Here is a 19,532-nt window from a genome sequence, read left to right as displayed (position 1 = left end):
TTCATCTTTAAGATTTAAATGCTAGACTTACATTTATTATCATTTAATGTCAATGGAATGAATAACTGTATAAAACGTAAGAAAATTGCTAAATGCATTCAACCTCTGGCTCCCGACATATTGATGCTCCAGGAAACCCACCTTTCAGCCTCCTTTCTTCCGGCATCAGGAAAAAAAATGGAGTTTCCATATACAGTGGTACCTTGGATTATGAGCATAATCCATTCCAGGAGCATGCTCGTAATCCAAAATGCTCGTTTATCAAAGCGAGTTTCCCCATAGGAAATAATGGAAACTCGCTTTGATAGGTTCCCACCCTCCCCCCCCCCCCCCCCCGCCACAAGAATCGGCATTGCTCCCCCCGAAGGCCCTCCCCCCGTGAACCGGCACCCTCCCCCCCCGCCGCCATTGGGCACCCCCCCCGCGACCTGAGGTCCCCCCAACCCACCCGAACCCTCTTCTTACTTTGATGTAGCCTCCGCACCTGCACCAGCATGTCCTGTGCTGTGCCGGTGCCCGAAAATCTGCCTCCGGTGCTGGGCCTTGAGCATGCACACATGCTCAAGGCCCAGCACCGGAGGCAAATTTTCGGGCACCGGCACAGCACAGCACAGGACATGCTGGTGCAGGTGCGGAGGCTACATCAAAGTAAGAAGAGGGTTCGGGTGGGCTGGGGGTCCTCAGGTCGCGGCGGCGGGGGGGGGGGGGGGAAAGTGCCCGATGGCGGCGGGGGTGCCGGATTGCGGGGGGGCGCTCGCAAATCGAGGCACGCTCGGTTTACAAGGCACCAAGTTTGCAAATGTTTTGCTCGTCTTGCAAAACACTCGCAAACCGGTGCACTCTTAAACCGAGGTACCACTGTATATTAAAACCTCCCTACCGATTCAAATTCTGTCCCAATCAGCAGATAATGAGGGTAGATGGTACTTATTACATGTTTTGATTCAAGGTAAACCTTTTACCCTAATTAATATATATGCACCAGACTCAGATTCTCCTGAAATTTTTAGATCACTACAATCAGCATTACTGCCCTATTCTGCCTCCCCTCTAATTATTGGAGGGGATTATAATCAACCTTTGGATTTATTAGATAAAACCTCACTCTGCCGTTCATTCAAATCCAAAACCTTACCTGAATTACAATCGATGATTTCTAATTTTGCTCTTGTGGACCCTTGGCGGATTTTAAAATCACACTCAAAAAGAGTATACTCATTATTCTGCTCCACATGATTCTTATGCCAGACTTGATTATTTTCTCACTTCTTCCACTCTTAGCTCAAGTCTCAGTAATTGTATCATCCACACTATTTCATTATCAGATCACACTCCTGTCTCATTATTTTTAAAACTCCTTCCAACATCTCATTCACAACGCACTTGGAGACTTAATAATAGCATTCTCACTGATGAGCAATTAGTTGAAAGGTTGATTCGATTTAACGCCAAATTTTTTCACAATAATACTCCCAATTCTGACATCTCACCCTCTCACCCACAATCAATTGGGAAGCATGCAAGGCTACTTTGAGAGGAGAGATTATTAACATGGTGGCTTGGAAAAAGAAACAGACATCTGCACGTATTAAAATTTTGGAAACCAGTATCAAAGACACAGAAACTAGATATAGCAATGATCCTATGAAGAACCAAAATACCTATACACAATTACATAAACTCAAATACGAACTTAATTCAATATACTCAGGTCTTGCTCACCAAGATATATTTATACAAAAAACTGGTCATTACATTGGTGATAACAAAATAGGCCGATCATTAGCGAAATATCTTAAGGGTAAGAATGATAAAATACATATTTCTTCTATTACAGACTCAAATAATTGCATACTAACCGATACCACAAAAATTAAGAATGAGTTTGAATCTTTCTACTCTCAATTATATACATCTGAAGTCTCCTCATCTCAATAAGACATTATGCACATGCTACACTCAATTAAACATCCTACCTTACCACCACACCTTAAACAAGAGCTGGAACTTCCAATAACAATACAAGAATTTCATGATGCCATTTCTTCTCTAGCTGCACATAAATCCCCAGGACCAGATGGTTTGACGAGTGAGTTTTATCAAAAATTTGCTACGCAACTCTCACCTCACTTACTCACCTACTTTAACCATATTCATGCTTTTCCTGATCAACAACGGCATTTTACGGAAGCTACGATAATAATATTTCCGAAACCAGATCGAGATCCCACATTAGTCAAAAATTATATACCTATTTCCCTGTTAAATGTTGACTAAAAAATTTTAACTAAACTTCTTGCTAATCGTCTTAATAAAGTCATTGAATTACGAGGAGAGCAGATCCAAGATGGCCGCTGATGCAAGCCGCTGATGCAGGTCGCCGAACAGACGCTGAAGCGGATAATCTCTAAGCTCCTTTTCTCGAGCTCTATTTTGTTTCCTAGCTATGCCGAAAATAAGGGGAAGGAGCACCGGTGGAGCCTCCCTGCACTCCGGAACACCTACCTCCGGCAACATTGAAGCGCTGTTTCGGCGATTCCAGGGCACCATGATGTCGTCGGGAGGATCGCAGTTAGAGACACTCCAGGCGAACGGAATGGAGGTGTCTCACCGAAGTCTTGAGACCACATTAAGCCCCGACGTTAGACCTCCTCCCCTGCACCCCCGAGCAACCAGCTCCCCAGAGGTTGAGAGCCTACCGGAAGTCGGGATGGGCTCTCCCCTGGAGGCTGCGCGGAGCTGTGTTGAGAAAGCCGATTCAGGCTCACAGGCTTCGCAGGAGAGCCTGAATATGGACGGGGCTGCTGTAACAGCTGAATCTGGACCCACTCAGGCTGAGGGAAGTGGAGGAGAGTGGTCGACTGGTGAGCATAGACTTTTGAATACTCATTTGCAATTTCCTACCATAGTTAAGCCCCAAGAAGTTACTTTAGATGCCTTGTGGGACCTGGTGGCTAATATGGTGAAAACAATAAATGTTTAACAAGTGCAAGTGGAGGGGAAAATAAAAGATCAAGTAAAGGAAATTACCTTAATAAAACAAGATATTGCTGACTCTAATATATCTTTAGAAAGTATCAAAAATGAATTAAAATCTTCCAAACAACTTCAAGAAACTTTAATTAAGGATAATGTGAATTTAAGAAGGAAGATTGAAACATTTGAAAATTTTTCAAGAGGCAATAATATCAGATTGATTAATTTTCCACAATTACAACAATTACTCCGCGTGAGATGTTAAAACGATACCTGATGGAAATATTGGAAGTTCCTGAGGGTTCATTACCTCCATTTACACAGGTGTATTACCTACCCAAGAAAAATCAAATTCAACAACAGGAAGATAGCCAAGGACCAATAGATGTATCGGTATTATTGGAATTATCAGATAAAGAAATGGCTACTCCTGCAACATTAGTGGCAACTTTAGCTCTAACAATAGATAAGAACTGGATTTTGAGACTTTTCTTTAAAAATAGAGTGAAAGAATTCATGGGACTCAAAATACAAATGTTCCCAGATTTAGCTAGGGACACACAAAGGCGAAGAAAAGAGTTTCTTATGTTAAAACCGGGAATTATAGCTCTTGGAGCAACATTTTTTCTTCGATACCCTTGCAAATGTGTTATACAATATAATTCTCAAAAATATGTTTTCTTTGAGCCCTACCAGCTGACAACTTTCCTATCTCTTTCTCGGCTTGAGAAGGAAAAGAAAGGAGGAGTATAGTATAATTAAGATGTCCATACCAGCTGACTTGCATTATCTTCCTAAATAAATATTTCTTTGTTTTCCGTTTTATAATTACATTTTGGATCTTTTGTGGACTTGAGCTGATTTAAGTTAATTTAGTATCTTTGAATTTCTAATATCATTGTGATTTTCTTTTCTTGACTTAAAGCTTTTCTGTACAAGTGAATCTTGAATTGTATTATTAAAAATTGAATAAATAAATAATAATTAAAAAAAAAAAAGTCATTGAATTACTAGTTTTGCCAGATCAAGTGGGATTCATCAAACACAGAGGGTTAGGGGATAATCTCAGACTATTCCATAATATAAATGGATGTTTGAAACACCTCCTGGAACCTGCAGTGGGATTGGCCATTGAAGCTGCAAAAGCCTTTGACAGAGTGGAGTGGCCTTTCCTACTGCAGGTTTTGCAATGTTTTAATTTTGGGGAATCCTTTATCTCTTGGATTCAATCTTTATATTGGAAACCTGTCTGAAAAGTTCTTATAAATAATTCTTTAACTAAACCAATTGAACTACATAGAGGCACCAGGCAAGGCTGTCCTCTTTCCCCTCTCCTATTTGATCTTTCTCTAGAGCCCTTACTATCTAGTATACGCCAATCTTTCCAAATTCAGGGCATTTCATCCCAGTCTAGAGAAATTAAGATAGCGGCTTATGCCGATGATATTCTCTTTTTTTTAAGAAATCCCCAAACATCCTTTCCAGCTTTCCAGCAATTAGTCCACTCCTACTCTCAAGTATCAGGGTACAAAGTTAATTGGGATAAATCTGTCCTATTCCCGCTGAATGACCAAATCACGGTGAGTGATATTAGTCATTTCAACTTTACCTGGACTACAAAAGTAAAATATCTTGGCACTTACATACATAAAGATCATAATCGTAGTATGGAATTTAATATTGCTAGGCTCAAATCCCTGATTACAACACAAATTTCCAAATGGTCTCCACTTTATCTCACTTGGTGGGGAAGAATTTCATCCATCAAAATGACTTTGGCTCCTAAAATAAATTACCAACTCGCTATGTTACCATCATTATGTAGATCCTCCATATATAGTTGAATTGATCAGAAAATAAGATCTTTCATATGGCAAAACAAGAAACCTAGATTGTCTTTGTTTTAAATTTTTTATTCATTTTCATATATCAACAAGTGTAACATAGAAATTTTAAAAGATCACATAAAACATACACTTGAATTCCTTTCATGTATCACTGTAAATACAATATATTATTCTGTATTTATAAACAATAATACCTAAAATATCTGTATTACCTAATATGTATAATAATTGTTGTTAAAATTTAAACCCTTCTTTTCCCTCCCCTCCCAATACACATAATTATAATAAAAATGACGACAAATATTTTATGAGATAAATTAAATAAAATGAATCCCACCCCTCTCCCTTCTTAATAAGATTTTTATTATGGGAAAATGATTGTCTTTGAAAAAACTGAAAGCTGCCAAGCTTAATGGAGGTGTCAACTTGCCAGATTTCTATAGATACCATCTAGCCTCCTTACTTCACTACGGTACTTAGTGGATCCGAGCTGATATGTACATCTCATCTCAACCTCCAACCTGGTTAGAATTAGAGCACCACATATGTTCTCCTATACCCATTCAAGCTCTTCCTACAATGTCTCTTCCATCCACTCTCAAACACTTCCCTATTATGAAAGCCACTCAACTTGCCCTTCGGTTCCTTGATAAACTTGCTACAAATTCTATATATAGACACCGTAACATGTCACTCTGGAACAACACAGCTATTAAACATGCTAAAAAAATCTCTATATTGGAAATTGTGGCAAAATCAAGGGATGTGGACTGTAAATATGAGGGGGATAATCTTATGCCTTTCTCTAAATTTATTGAATGCTTCCCACTATTACATAACAAATATCAACAATGGAAATTATTAACAAATATTATATCCAAATTACAATTATCAATAACTACTTGTATGATCAATTGGTATACCATGGTCAAAAAGAAAGGTAAAGCTGTATCAATATATTATCAGCTCTTACGAGATTCATATTTTATGGGGGCGGAAGCTATTTGGTCTAAGAATCTTAACGTTTCCTCAACACATTCTGAATGGATACATTTTGGACAAAAATGAACAGACCTCTCCTGTCAGCTAGCTTATCCCAGTCTCTTTACTTCCTTAAGTGGAAGTTGCGCTCAGAGACAATGATAAATGCTGGCACTGTCTCTCAGCAACAGGAGACTTGCAACATATGCTTTTCCAATGTGATGCTGTTCGCCCTTTCTGGGAAGCTAAATGGTCCACCACCAAAGTGATTACGAACTGTACTGCTGATATCTCATATGACATTATTATCCTTCGTTCCTTGCATACCTGTTTTGAAAATTCCACCTGTAAGCCAAAATTGATTGATTTACTGATATCTGTTGGCCTTCAACAGGTATTACAACACTGGAAATCAGCCTCCAGGCTCAACTATCCCTTCTGGTGGAACTCGGTATGCCTGTTCAAACGCTTCGAACAATATGCTATTGAGAAACGTTATCCTCTATTACATCATTCGCAGAATTTATTGTGGGCTCCCATTGACGATTTTTTAGCTATGCAAAAAAAGTTGTAATTTGTAACTGTCAACCTGATGCTGTTTACTTTTAAGACATGTATAAGTTAATTTACATGTGGTTTGATATTTCCTGATTGTTTTGCTGTTTTTCTATCTGTAAAACACTTAATAAACTGAACTAAAAAAAGAAACTCCTTTATAAAATTTCCATGAAAATGTTCAAATGAATTGTTACATACAGGTCTACCAAATACAGTAGAATACTGATTATCTGGATGTCCAATTATACAGATTGCTTTTTTTTTGGTGGGGGTGGGGTGAGGTGTGAAGAGGCCTTAGTTTATATTTGAGCTTCCCCTTAAGTACTATCACCTTCCCTCCTACTAGTGTTCCTTCTGTTTCTGCCACCGCTGCCATCAACCCAGCCCAGTGCCCTCTCCCGAACCATGAGAATTTTCCCCACTATCAGCACGTCCCCTACAAGAAGAGAGAGAGAAAAAAAAAAATAAAGAGAGTTCCCCCCTCTCTCCTCACACACACTGAGCCCCCCCCCTTCATGGACCCAGAGGAAAAAACCCCAGGTCTACCTGCTGGTCTAGTGGCATGCTGAGGTAGGAGCGATTTCCACTCGCTCTTGCCCATGCTCTTTTGGCAACAAAAACAGCTGCCAAGACTGTCACTATTCACGAGACTGCTGCTGGAAGTCTTGGCAGCTATTTTCGTCTGGGGTCTTTCCTTTAAGTCCGAGAGAAGGTTGGTGGTATCTGTTTGGGGAGGGAGGGGGAAATGCTGTCTTTTCTTGTCAGGGATGGGGTAACACTGATGGTATATATATCTATATCTATATTTATTTAACTATTATAAACAAAAAAATAATTAATATCCAATCATCTGGATTTTTGATTATCCGGACTGCTCTCTGCCAAGGTTAGCCGGATAATCGGCATTCTATTGTATACTATTTTTTCAGCATCCACAACTTACTTTTTTATTTTTGTGAACCACCTTATGCTAGCAGTTTCTCCACATCTTACTCTTTATGGGAATGGGGTTCCTTAAGTATCTGTGTGCCAGTTCTCAGCCTGTTGCTACTTTCTTTTTAGATAGTTGAATTTCTGATTTTTTCCTTATAATCTATATTGATTCCTTCCATAATTGAGAACTTATGTTATTGATCTCTTTTGTATTACTGGTATATGAATACTTTAATGTGTTATTTGTTGTTCATACACTTATCTGTACAAGCAGATAGCTTGATTATTCATCTGTTTAGAGATGATTTCTTACAGAAACTTTCCATTTATAGGACAGAAATCAAGGAGGCATTCTGACCAAATCCTCTGTTCTATAACAAGTCTGGTGCCTCAGATCACTTAGCACCCCTAAATAGAGTATTCCTCTGTTCTAACGTTCAGTTTCCTTAGATTAAACACATCATACTATTCTTTGAGCTGCAGTACATACTAATTTACCTGGTGTTGTAGTTTAACAAGTTCCTGCTTTTGCTCTTCATTTTCCTCTTTCAGTTTTTCTGCAGCAACTAATCTTTCTTCCAGTTTGTCATCCTTCAACTCTTCATTTGCAGATTGCAGTTGACTTGTCTCTTCAACCTGAGCATGAAATAAAAAAAGTGCTTCTATGAGTTGTACTACATTATAACACAGCAAAATGTAAAGAAAGAGGAGCATAAAAGGTACAAATATTTGTCAGTACTTTTTCCTTCAACAATTTACAAAAGTCCAAATAAAAGGTAGCCTTGATTATAGCTTAAAGAATTGGGAAAAAAGTATATAAATGCCTTTATCCAGTAATCTTGGGGAGAACGGATATAAAATGTATTACCGCTGGTACTACATACTCACTAGACTCAAATTCATTTATGGAATGGATGGAGAAATTAGGTTCTTACCTGCTAATTTTCTTTTTTTCAGGCTCTCCAGACCGGTACAGTTCACAGATGAGCAATAGCACACCATGACCAGCAGGTGGAGACAGACAAAACTTTGGTAATATTAATACTTGTGCTTCCCTCTAGTCTAACCAGTCTGCCAAATAGCCAAGCAGAACTAAGAAAGTGCGAATTATAACAGTAACAACACTCCAACAGGAGTAACAACTAACAGAGCAATACTTTTGGAAATTGCATAGAAGCCCCTTCAGCAAAAAACAGCCCCACAGCCCTCCAGCTATGTCAGCTGAGCCAAAGCCGCTGTTCTTGATCTCCCAAACACTATAAAAATACTAGAACCTGCTGAAAAAACCCACACTCTTCACGTGAATCCTGTAAGAACAGACAGACAGGGTGGGGACTGTACTGGTCTGGAGAGTCTAAAAGCAAGAATATTAGCAGGTAAGAACCTAATTTCTCCTCCTTTAGCATCTCTCCAGACTGGTACAGTTCACTGATGGGACATACCAAAGCAGTACCTGTCATGGATGGAAGGAGTTATTAGGTAGTTATATAGAACCGGAAGAAGGGAAGATAGGTTGGCCCTGGTGTTGTCGAATGATGTCTTCCCAAATGTGGAATGTATCACAGTGAAAATCAGCATTATTGAGTAGTATCATAACTATCTGTTGTGGAGTCCAGCTCGTTACACAATAGCAGCACAGGTACCGTGCCCATCTGAAATGAGATAAATATGATGTGAAGAGTTGAAGTAGTAAGAATATGTATGTAAGATGTGACTTCCAGCTGGAAGTCAGTCAACGGTAATAGAAAGATGGGAAGAATGCAGACTAGAATACAAGTATAGAAAACTGCAGTAGTTGGCAGAGAGGACGAGCGTTAAGCACAGAGATCCTGGAATGAAGCGGATAACGGTAAAATCCAGCCACAATGTCATTATCTGATAAGAAGGAATAAAAGTGTTCCAGCAGCTATGAAGAAGAGGTTTGTAGCTGGGTAATAGGAGAAAAGCCTCTATTCCCTTGGCTGATAATATAGCAACTGAGTAGTACAAAAGAGCTCGCAGTGAACATGATGGATTTTGATGAAGAAGTGATGATATGGGCTATAAGACCAAAGAAAGGGAAGTTTCAAATAGTATGTCTAAATTTCTGAAAATGAAGCAATCTGCAGTTAGGTGGGTCAGGTTCAACAAGAATAGTAAGGAGATAGATAATTCTTTGTTGAATAGGAGCACTGTAGAGTGTAATAAGTAAAAGTGGCCAAAAAGCGGAAAAATAAGCCACAACAACATTGGTAATTCAGTGGTAAGAGCTTTTGGAAGTTGCAACAACTCATTAAAATAGAATTTCAAGGAGAGTATATAGACACATTAGCAGTTCAGTGGCAATTGGAGTATTGGAGGTCCCAATATGGACACCAATTAAAAGGTCAAAGATAGGACAGTGAAACAGTGGCAGTTTAGAGGCGAAGAGTGTGCTGGAATTTTAACACTCTGGTGAATGGGAAATTCCAATAAAGTATATAGAAACATTGGTAGTGCAGTGGCCACTGCAAGATTGGTTTCAGTAATCCTAGGAAGAAGCCCTAGAAGTGGAAAGTCTCCGGGCCCCAACAGGGTAGAAATGACTATGTGAATACCCCTTCTTACCTAGGCGCTCCCATTCAAGAGCCAAGCCGTAAGACAAAAAGGACCCGGATCGAACATTGGAATGGGACCCTCAATCAGAAGGTCGGACGAGAGCGACAGAGACAGAGGATCCGCCACTAGATGCCGCACCAGCTCCGCGTACCACGAATGCCTGGGCCAATCTGAGGCCACCAGAATCACAAGGCACGGATGATGAACAATGCAGAGGAGAACTCTGCCCACTAATGGCCATGGAGGGAACACATACAACAGACCCTCTGTTGGCCATGGTTGGATCAGAGCATTGAGACCCTCGGCCAGACTGTCTCTGCGACAACTAAAGAAGCGGGCTGTTTTGGCGTTGACACTTGTGGCCATCAGGTCCATGAGGGGCTTACCTCAAGCTTGCACTATCAACTGAAAAGCCACGTGACTTAGGCACCACTCTCTGGGATCTAGCACATGACGACTTAGAAAGTCCACAAAAACATTCTCCTCTCCTGCCAAGTGGGAAGCCGAGATGTCTAGAAGATGAGACTCTGCCCAGACCATGAGCAGAACCACCTCTTGCGCCACCAGAGTGCCTTTGGTGCCCCCCTGACTATTCACATAAGCCACTTCTATGGCACTGTCTAAAAGGACCCTGACTGACTCGCCCATCAAGAAGGAATGGAAGACCAACAGCGCCAGCTGGATGGCTCTGGTCCCCAGAACATTGATCGACCAGGACGCCTCCTGCGTGGACCAGGTGCCCTGAGCTGAGTGACCTAGACACTGAGCTCCCCAACCGAGGAGACTGGTATCCTTCAGAATCACCGTCCACTGTGGCTGATCCAGACTTGCCCCATGAAGTAGATGGGGGACTGAAGCAACCAAAGGAGACAGCAGTGAGCCACGCCCTGTCAAAGGAACAAGAATATCAAGACTGTGTCTCTGGGGTGACCACCTCCGAAGAGCATACTGAATAGGACGCATATGAGCACGAGCCCACCTCGCTACGTCTAGGGAAACCGCCATCGACCCCAAGACTTGGAGTAAATCCTGCACCTGAGGACAACGGGACACCAAAAGGTGGCAAAATTGTGACTGCAACTTGCTCACCTGGGCCTCTGGATGGAAGACCTTCCCCAAGGAGATGTCGAACAGGACCTCAAGGTACTCCAGGGGCTGAGATGGGGCCAACTGACTCTTGAAAGGTTGACAACCCAGCCCAGCGACTGCAGAAACTCCAACACCCGAGCTGTGACCAGAGAACGACTTTGCCCGAATCAACCAGTCCAGTAGAATGCCCTCTTTGCACAAAGACGTTGCAACGACCACCATAACCTTGGTGAACGTCCGTGGAGCTGTGGCCAGACCAAAAAGAAGCGCACAGCACTGATAGTGCTGACCCAAGATTGCAACGCGAAGGAAGTACTGATTGGAGGCTCGGATTGGAACATGCAAGTAGGCCTCTGTCAGAACAAGAGTGAGAATAGAACCCCCCCCCCCCGGGCTGAACCACCAGGACCATAGACAGAAGTGGCGGACCTACGAAAAGAAGGAACTTTGAGAGCCATGTTGACCCCCTTTCACCACAAAGAAAACAAGTACCCGGCAGTGTAACACTCTCGAGGGAGAATTGGAGCTACTGCTTTGAGATCTAACAAGCATTGAAGGGGCTGGCGAAAAACCCTGTATCTTCCATACAGCCTGACAAGTTATAAAATGATCTGGCAGGGAGCGAGCAAACTCCAGAGCATAACCAGCCTGAATCACCTCCAAGACCCACTGATCAGACATAATCTCTGCCCACTTCAGAGAAAAACTTGCGCAGCTGGGAACTAGAGGGGGTGCCGGCAAGGAGTCCCTGGGCAGCACGGGCAGTGGGGATAATGGCAGGGTATTGCTCACCCTCGGCGGTTCCCTCGACAGGACTGCCTGCGTTGAAACAGCCATGAGGAAACCCAGATGCCTGAAAGACAGGGGCCCCTCGACCAGGGCGGAGACGGCTGAAACACACCCATGCCTGCGAGCAGTGCCACCCAGGGCCTGTGGCTGAGCTCCAAGGCCAGGCAAGCGAAGCACTACAGGACCGGATAAGGTCAGAACTAACTGGTCCAAAAACCATAGACATGGCAGAAGCTCACAAGAGTTCATACATGACAACCAAGAGACAAGAAGCACCAATCTCAAGGTTGGACAACCGCCTGCTCTACTAAGCACAATTATCAGGGGGGCGTGGCTTGGACATGTAAGTAAATGGTCGGGTGATAGACGGGCTCCGTGTCAGACAAGCTCTTATATTTTAAAAAAAAGTTCCAATATTGATATTTTGCTGGAAAAAGCTGCGAATCATAAGAAAATGGCATCGGGTAAACAAAATAAAAACGATGCAGGAGCCGGTGGATCGGGTACAAGTAGTAATAAACGATCAAAGCCGGAACCTGGGACACCTTCAAAAGTTCTGTTGCCTTCAGAAGGAGATCTGGATATGATGGTAGAAATAAGACAGATCAAAGACATCGTATTGGAGATTAAAAAACAACTTCAAAAGGCAATTGAAGATGTAGCCACTCTCACAAAAAGAGTTGATCTAATTGACAATAAAATAACTCATTTAGAAGAAAAATCGGATGAGGTACATACTGAACTCATGCAAAATAAAAAAGCCTGGAAAGAGTTGGAAGTAGTGAAGAGAGATTTGGAAGATTGTTTGAATAGGGAAAAGAGAAATAACTTGAGAATTATTGGGATGCCAGAAGGAGTGGAAAAAAATGATCCCATTACTTTCCTAGAACAATTCCTTCCAAAAATCTTGCCTTTGAAATCTAAAGTGCCTCTTGAAATCGAAAGAGCGCACAGAATACCGGGACAAAAAACAGCAGTGCAAAAGGGTCCAAGGACTTTGATATTTAAATTACTAAGATATCAACACGTGGTTGAAATTTGTCAGCTTGCTAAAGAGAATAAAAATTTAAGATGTCAAGATGCACGCATACATATTGTACTGGATTTTGCCAGGGAAACAGCCCTTAAAAGGAAACAACTATTGGATTTAAGACCACAATTAAGGGCACTAGGGGCAAGATATGGACTCCTCTACCCAGCGGTTATGAAAGTAACCTTAGGAAATAAAACTCAGAATTTCACCGATCATCAAAAATTATTAGAGTTTTTAGAACAATTTGAACAACCAATGACTTCTTGAATGAATATTTGAGAAATTTTAGTTTGATCAAACGGATACGAAGATATTTTCGCTTTGATTTTATTTTATTTTTTACTGCAAAATAACTTTTAAAATACAATAGAAATTACAAATTGAGATGGCCGTTTTGATTACTGGAATGTTCAACTTACTTTAAATAATAACGAAGGTTATTGCCACGAGAATGGAATTGACCCGGCATGTCGGTGAAGACGTCAATGATTGAGTGACGTAGATGGAATGCGGTGTATTGGCCTTACCTCAGAGTTATTGCACAACTTTAGGAAGTGAATGATAACATCGGCTTTCCAATTGGTGGCTGGGGAATAGAAATGTGACTGCCCTTCGGATGATATTCTCTCAGCGCCACTGCTTCTTTGCCTTCGGTGGGAGAGGAGAATCTGCCAGGAGTATGGGAGTCTCTGCATCATCGCTGAAAAACTGCGCGAAGGCGTGTGTAATGGAAGGAAATCTTCCTTTCAGCTAATGAGTTGCACCGGAAGTGAAGAGGATTGGATGATTTCACGTCACGTCCATAGAGGAAGAAAAGGGTTCTTGAAGAGGAGGTTAAAAGAGCGGTTACTGAAATGTGGAACTCATGTCATATCATCGGAGGAATATGGTTTGGAAGATTCTTAAATATATTGAAAAGCATACAGATTGAAATAAAATGATTTATAAGGGAGGAATAATATCCTTGTAGAATTATATTGATTTTATGATTTAATATGAATTTTTTTAATCTATTCTGTTATGGATTTAAGGGTTCGGGAAAAGGAGGTAATTCTTTGATTTATCTTATCTATGGGAAAATTAAGTTTATAAAGAATATTAAAGATTTGATTGTGACATTACATATTTTATTAAAGTATAATGGATCTTAAGATAATATCTTTAAATGTTAATGGTCTCAATCACCCGATTAAAAGGAAAAAGGCACTATTTATTTTTGAAAAGACAGAACGCAGATATTTGTTGCATACAAGAGACCCATCTGTCGAATTCTGAATCTACAAAGCTAAAAGGTGATTGGGTCAAACAATGCTATTTTTCTTCAGCAATAGGGAAAAAAGCAGGTGTTGCTATATTAATAAAGAAAAAATGTTCTGCTTCATTTAAATTTAAGGCAGCTGATCCTCTTGGAAGGTGGGTATATGTGGAAATGGACATGGGAAATACCACCATGATGCTTTTTAATATATATGCCCCTAATTCGAATCAAAATGAATTTTTTAAAACTCTGCAACAATTGATTCTTCCACTGGCTGCTTCTAATTTAGTAGTAGCAGGGGATTTCAATGCTGTTATGGATCCACTGATGGATAAAAGTCCGAGAAGATTTATAAAATCATTAGGCCTTGATAATTTGGTACAATCTTGTGATTTAAAAGATATTTGGCGTATACTTCATTTTGATGGTCGGGAATTTTCGTTTTGCTCCCATGTTCATAATTCTTTTTCTAGAATAGATTACATTTTTGTTTCTAATCAATTAGTACATCAAGTCACACAGGCTGTCATTGATCCAATTATACTATCTGATCATGGTGGAGTGTGGATTGAAATTAAAATAATAGATCAGAATGGAAACAGACCTATATGGAGATTAAATAATTCACTGCTTGCAGATAATGAATTTTGTGAAAATCTTCTAGTAAAAATGAAAGATTATTTTCAAATTAATGATACAGAAGAAATTTCAGCAGAGATTTTGTGGGATGCTTTTAAAGCATACATTAGAGGACAAATTATTTCTTATTCAGTTTTGCAAAGAAAACAGGAACAAAAACAATTTTCAGATTTGGAAAAAGTGATTAAGTCTCTAGAATCAAAATTAATTGAATAATGGGATTATTTGACACAACAGGAACTTAATTCTATAAAGATTTGTATTCTTCTGAGTCTTATTTGGAAAAGGAAAAGGAAGGGTTAGAATTTTTAAAGTTAATAGAGGGACCAAAGATTCCTGAACATATAAAACGAAGTTTAGAGGAGCCAATATCCTTAAAAGAATTAGATACAGCTTTGAAATCCCTTAGGGTTGGATCCACTCCAGGTGGAGATGGTTATACAGTGGAGTTTTATAAATCATTCCAAAACATCTTAATGCCCTATTTATTAAATTTGTATCAGACACAACTAAATAAAGGTTGTATTACAGGTACTATGGCAGAATCATTAACTATAGTTTTACCCAAGCCAAATAAAGATCCCACTTTGGTTTCAAATTATAGACCTATTTCTTTAATAAATATAGATGGGAAAATTTTGGCTAAGACTTTAGCATTAAGATTGGCTAAAGCTCTCCCTTTCATTATAGATATGCATCAAACAGGATTCGTTGCTCAAAGACATTCATCACATAATACTAGATTGGCATATCACATGTTGTACTTGACAAAATCCATTAATGACCCAGCCTTTTCTGTTTCATTGGATGCTGAGAAAGCTTTTGATAGAGTGGAATGGACCTTCATGTATCAGGCAATGGAGTGGTTTGGTATAGGATCCGGATTTATACAAATAATAAAAGCATTGTATAGCTCCCCTGCTGCTAGATTGTATATTAATAATACTTTTTCAGAACGATTTATTCTGCAGAGGGGGGTTAGACAAGGATGCCCATTATCTCCTTTGCTCTTTGATATCGTTTTGGAACCCTTGTTAGCTATAGAACAAGTAAAGGAGATACAGGGTATTCCGCATTCAGATAGAGAATATAAATTATCTGCATATGCGGATGATATTTTACTTTATTTGAGAAATCCGGAAATAACCATTCCACACTTGCTTGATTTGATTGAGAAATTTGGAAAATTTTCAGGATATAAAATAAATTGGAATAAATCAGAAGTTCTTCCACTTAATGTACATTGTACAAAAAGTTTATTTGATTCATTTTCTTTTATCTGGAAGGAGGAGGGTTTAAAATACTTAGGAATTTGGATTACAAAAACAATGGATGATACTATGAAAGTTAATGAAAAAACTTTATTGCAGAAGGTGACAGAAATGTGTGAGCAATGGAATCCTTTACATATATCTTGGTGGGGGAGAGTACAAACTGTTAAAATGATGATTTTACCTGTAGTTTGTTACCAAATTGGCATGATACCAATTTTTTTTCAGGGGTCTTTTTATAAAAAATTGGATAAGATTTTAACAAAATTTATTTGGCTCGGTCCCCAGAATTGCTTTAGTATCTTTGCAAAGAACAACTGCGGAGGGAGGGGTAAATTTTCCAAATTTTTATAGGTACCATCAAGCCTATATTCTGCGTCAAGGTATGTATTGGATCCTCCCAGAGCACAATGAAAATATACCAGATTGGTTCTGGTTAGAATGGAGACTCATGTTTCCTTTACGTCTGAGTCATGTTATCAGTATTCAAATGCCAAGGTTATATAAGGAACACAAAATATTTGTTGATACCTGGAAAACTTTAAGGTATATAAGTAATCTAACTCCTATTCCAATAAATAAATCAACGACAAACAATTTGGCTAAACCCAAAGATCAAGGTTGGCGGTTTTAAAATTATCTGGAAACATTGGATGATTGCTGGAATTCGTATTTTAGAGGATGTAATGCTTGAGTTTTCACAATTGCAAAATAAATTTGGTTTAAATCAATCACAATATTTTAGATGGTTGCAATTGAAGCAGGCCATTCAGGTAGGGTTCCCTGAATGGAAAAACCTTAATAATTATCATAGTATGGAATTTTTATGTTTTCAGATAGATTCCATGGGTCACCAGGCCGCAATGTGGTATAAATTGATATCTGGATTCGTACATAAAAAGAAAAAAAATGGTCTTAGAGATATTTGGAGCATTGAGATTAAGCATCAAATTAATGCATCTCAATGGCCACGATTTTGGTCTTGGAGGTTAAGGTGTACAATATCAGCATCTATGAGACAAACATGGTTTTTTCTTTTACATAGAGCCTTTTGGACCCCTGTTCGTTTACATAGAATTGATAGCTCTAAGTCTAATAGATGCTGGCACTGTCATCTAGAAGCGGGGACATTAGATCATCTTTTATTTTATTGTTCATTCATATTACTATTTTGGAAATCAATTTGGCCTCAAATAAATAGGATGTTGGAAAATCCGGTAGCCTTGACATATGATACGATTTTGTTTGGTACTGCAATGAGAGCTCGGAGTCAAATCTCGTCAAATAATAATAAACTTTTATTTATATTGACTGGAGTAGCAGTTCAACAAATAACATACAATTGGAAGAATTATGACAGATTAAATTACAACTTTTGGTGGAATTCAGTTTGCCATATATATATAAGATGGAGCGTACATTTGCAACACAAAAAGGATATATCGATAAGTTTAAGAAGATTTGGGGACTATTAACAGATTTTTGTAATGATTGATATAATTTTTCCCATAATAAGATATTTGATAAAGGAGAGGGGGTGGTAGGTTTATTCTCTTTATCATAAATAAATTATCATAATAGTTGTTATATTGTGTGCAACTAACAAAATAAGGGGAGGGAAAGGGATTCATAATTGAATAATAGTTGATAAAATTATTAAATTTTTATATGATGTCTAAAATTATAGTAAGAATTATATAAGAAATGTTGTATGTACAATATGTTATGGAGATATCAAGTGTATACTTAAGGTAATTGTATGAATCTTTATGACACACTTGTTGTTATATGAAGAAAAAAATCAATAAAAAATGTTAAAAAAAAATAAGCACAATTATCAGACTCACAAGGACACGCTCGGCCCAATGAAAAACACATGAGCAACCAGCCCGCCACATCTCGACGCCTGGACTGCCAAGGCAGGAAGCTCAAAACCCAGTTTAAAGAGGAACTGCAACTTACGGTCCTCAGACTCTCAAGACAGAGCTGCCCCCACAGGCACAGCATGCCACTTTGCCATGACTGAGGTCACCACGTCCACCACAGGTGACAGCATTGGGACCCGATCATCCTCTGGGATGGGATACAGGCAGGCCATGGAACGCGTAAGTGAAAGGGCACCACCAGCCACAAAGCGAGCCAAAAATCCTGATAATCCTGAAGCATAAGGAAAGAGCAGGAACAGAGAAGATCCCCTGAAGCAAGGGGTCCATCACATGCGGGGGCTCTGAAACGGTGTCCTTGGACTGCAAAACAGAGGAGACCGGCAAACACAGGCCATGGAGCTTGTCCCGTGGAACAACGCGCACCCTGGATGTGTAGGCGCCAGTAGATGCAGCAACAACCACCGCTAGCGAGAAAACTGTATCCCCTAGAGGATCCTGGAGAACTCCCCAAAGGGTCCAGGTCCTGCGCTACCAAAGACTGCTCCTTCCAACCCAGCAGCGTTCCAAGAGACCCTCCGGCATTGGGACGCATGAGGAGCAGAGGGGAACAGAACTGTCACTCTGTGGGGACGACCTGTAGAGGACATCGGGGGCAACCTCCCCACAACCAAGACCCCCGGGGCAGAAGCAGGACCTCCAGCCGTAGCAAAAAGCTAAACATGTAAAATAGGGGGGGGGGGGGGGGGAACCCTAGTGGCCCACCTGGGACCCAGCAAACCAACCTGTCACCTGTGTCACCAAACAGGGACAAGTCACCTGAGGCTAGACTAAGATGGAGGTGCTTCCTGCTAAAAATGGAGCTGAACCGCCCCAAAAATAACCTCTATAGACCTTCAGTGGTCTCCCCAGCCGATAAAGGAGAAAAACTGGCATCAGCTATTAAGGGAGTCCCCAGCTGCTGCGGCAGTAAGGGAATCCTTTCTGCCTGACCATCTGGTGGCGGGGGAATGCTGGGCTTCTCTGCTAACAGCTGCTGGCCACGAGGCACCCGAAGGGGTTCCCTGGCTGCCGGCACCCGATGCTGACGAAGCTTCCCCTTCGCAGCAGCCTGCCTCACACGAACAGGCTGGCTGCGAGTGCCTCACAGCTGGATTACAGTGAGCATTTTTTCCCTTACAAAAGTGCTCATTGCTCCAGACGCGACCCAGCTAAATAAAAGTTCTGATTAGGTGAAAAATACATTAAAAGACCGTAAATTGAACAGGAAAGAGCCCTTCAGACTGGCACAAGCCTCAGGATTTTTTTTTCTGTCAGAACAGACTCCATGGCTCTCAAAGTTAGAGGCTTGACCGGAATCAGGGGCCAGGCTGCTAGCTGAGGCACCTCTACAAAAAGTTGGGGAGGTGGAGAAAGGGCAGAAGGGACCCAGTACGAGACTTACTGGGTGCGACACCCCCGAGGTCAGATGGACCCCCAAACAGGGTCCATCCAAGCTCAGTCCGGCAACAAAAAGGGACCAGGAGCCCTAAACAAAGTCCAACAGCCCTAACCAAGGGAGATGGGTACAACTCACTCACACACCTGCTGCGACTGAGAGAACACTGAAGTAATATAGAAGGTCAGCTATTATATGCTATTCCAAAGTTTTGTCTCAGTCTCCACCTGCTGGTCATGATGAAATATATACCCATCAGT

General features: G+C 40.5%; 1 protein-coding gene across 1 annotated transcript in view; it reads right to left on the bottom strand.

Moving 5' to 3' along the window:
- The window catches only part of CENPE (centromere protein E), a 539,120-nt gene that overhangs the window by 242,627 nt on the left and 276,961 nt on the right, over window positions 1–19,532 (bottom strand). The window contains exon 29 of the mRNA XM_033956806.1: window positions 7,794–7,931. Coding sequence (XP_033812697.1) covers window positions 7,794–7,931 — 138 coding nt within the window. The remainder of the gene's footprint in view (window positions 1–7,793; window positions 7,932–19,532) is intronic.

The sequence above is a fragment of the Geotrypetes seraphini genome, chromosome 1, assembly GCF_902459505.1.
Source record: "Geotrypetes seraphini chromosome 1, aGeoSer1.1, whole genome shotgun sequence".
In the NCBI taxonomy this organism is placed as follows: Eukaryota; Metazoa; Chordata; class Amphibia; order Gymnophiona; family Dermophiidae; genus Geotrypetes; species Geotrypetes seraphini.
This window is presented reverse-complemented; position numbering and strand designations above follow the sequence as displayed.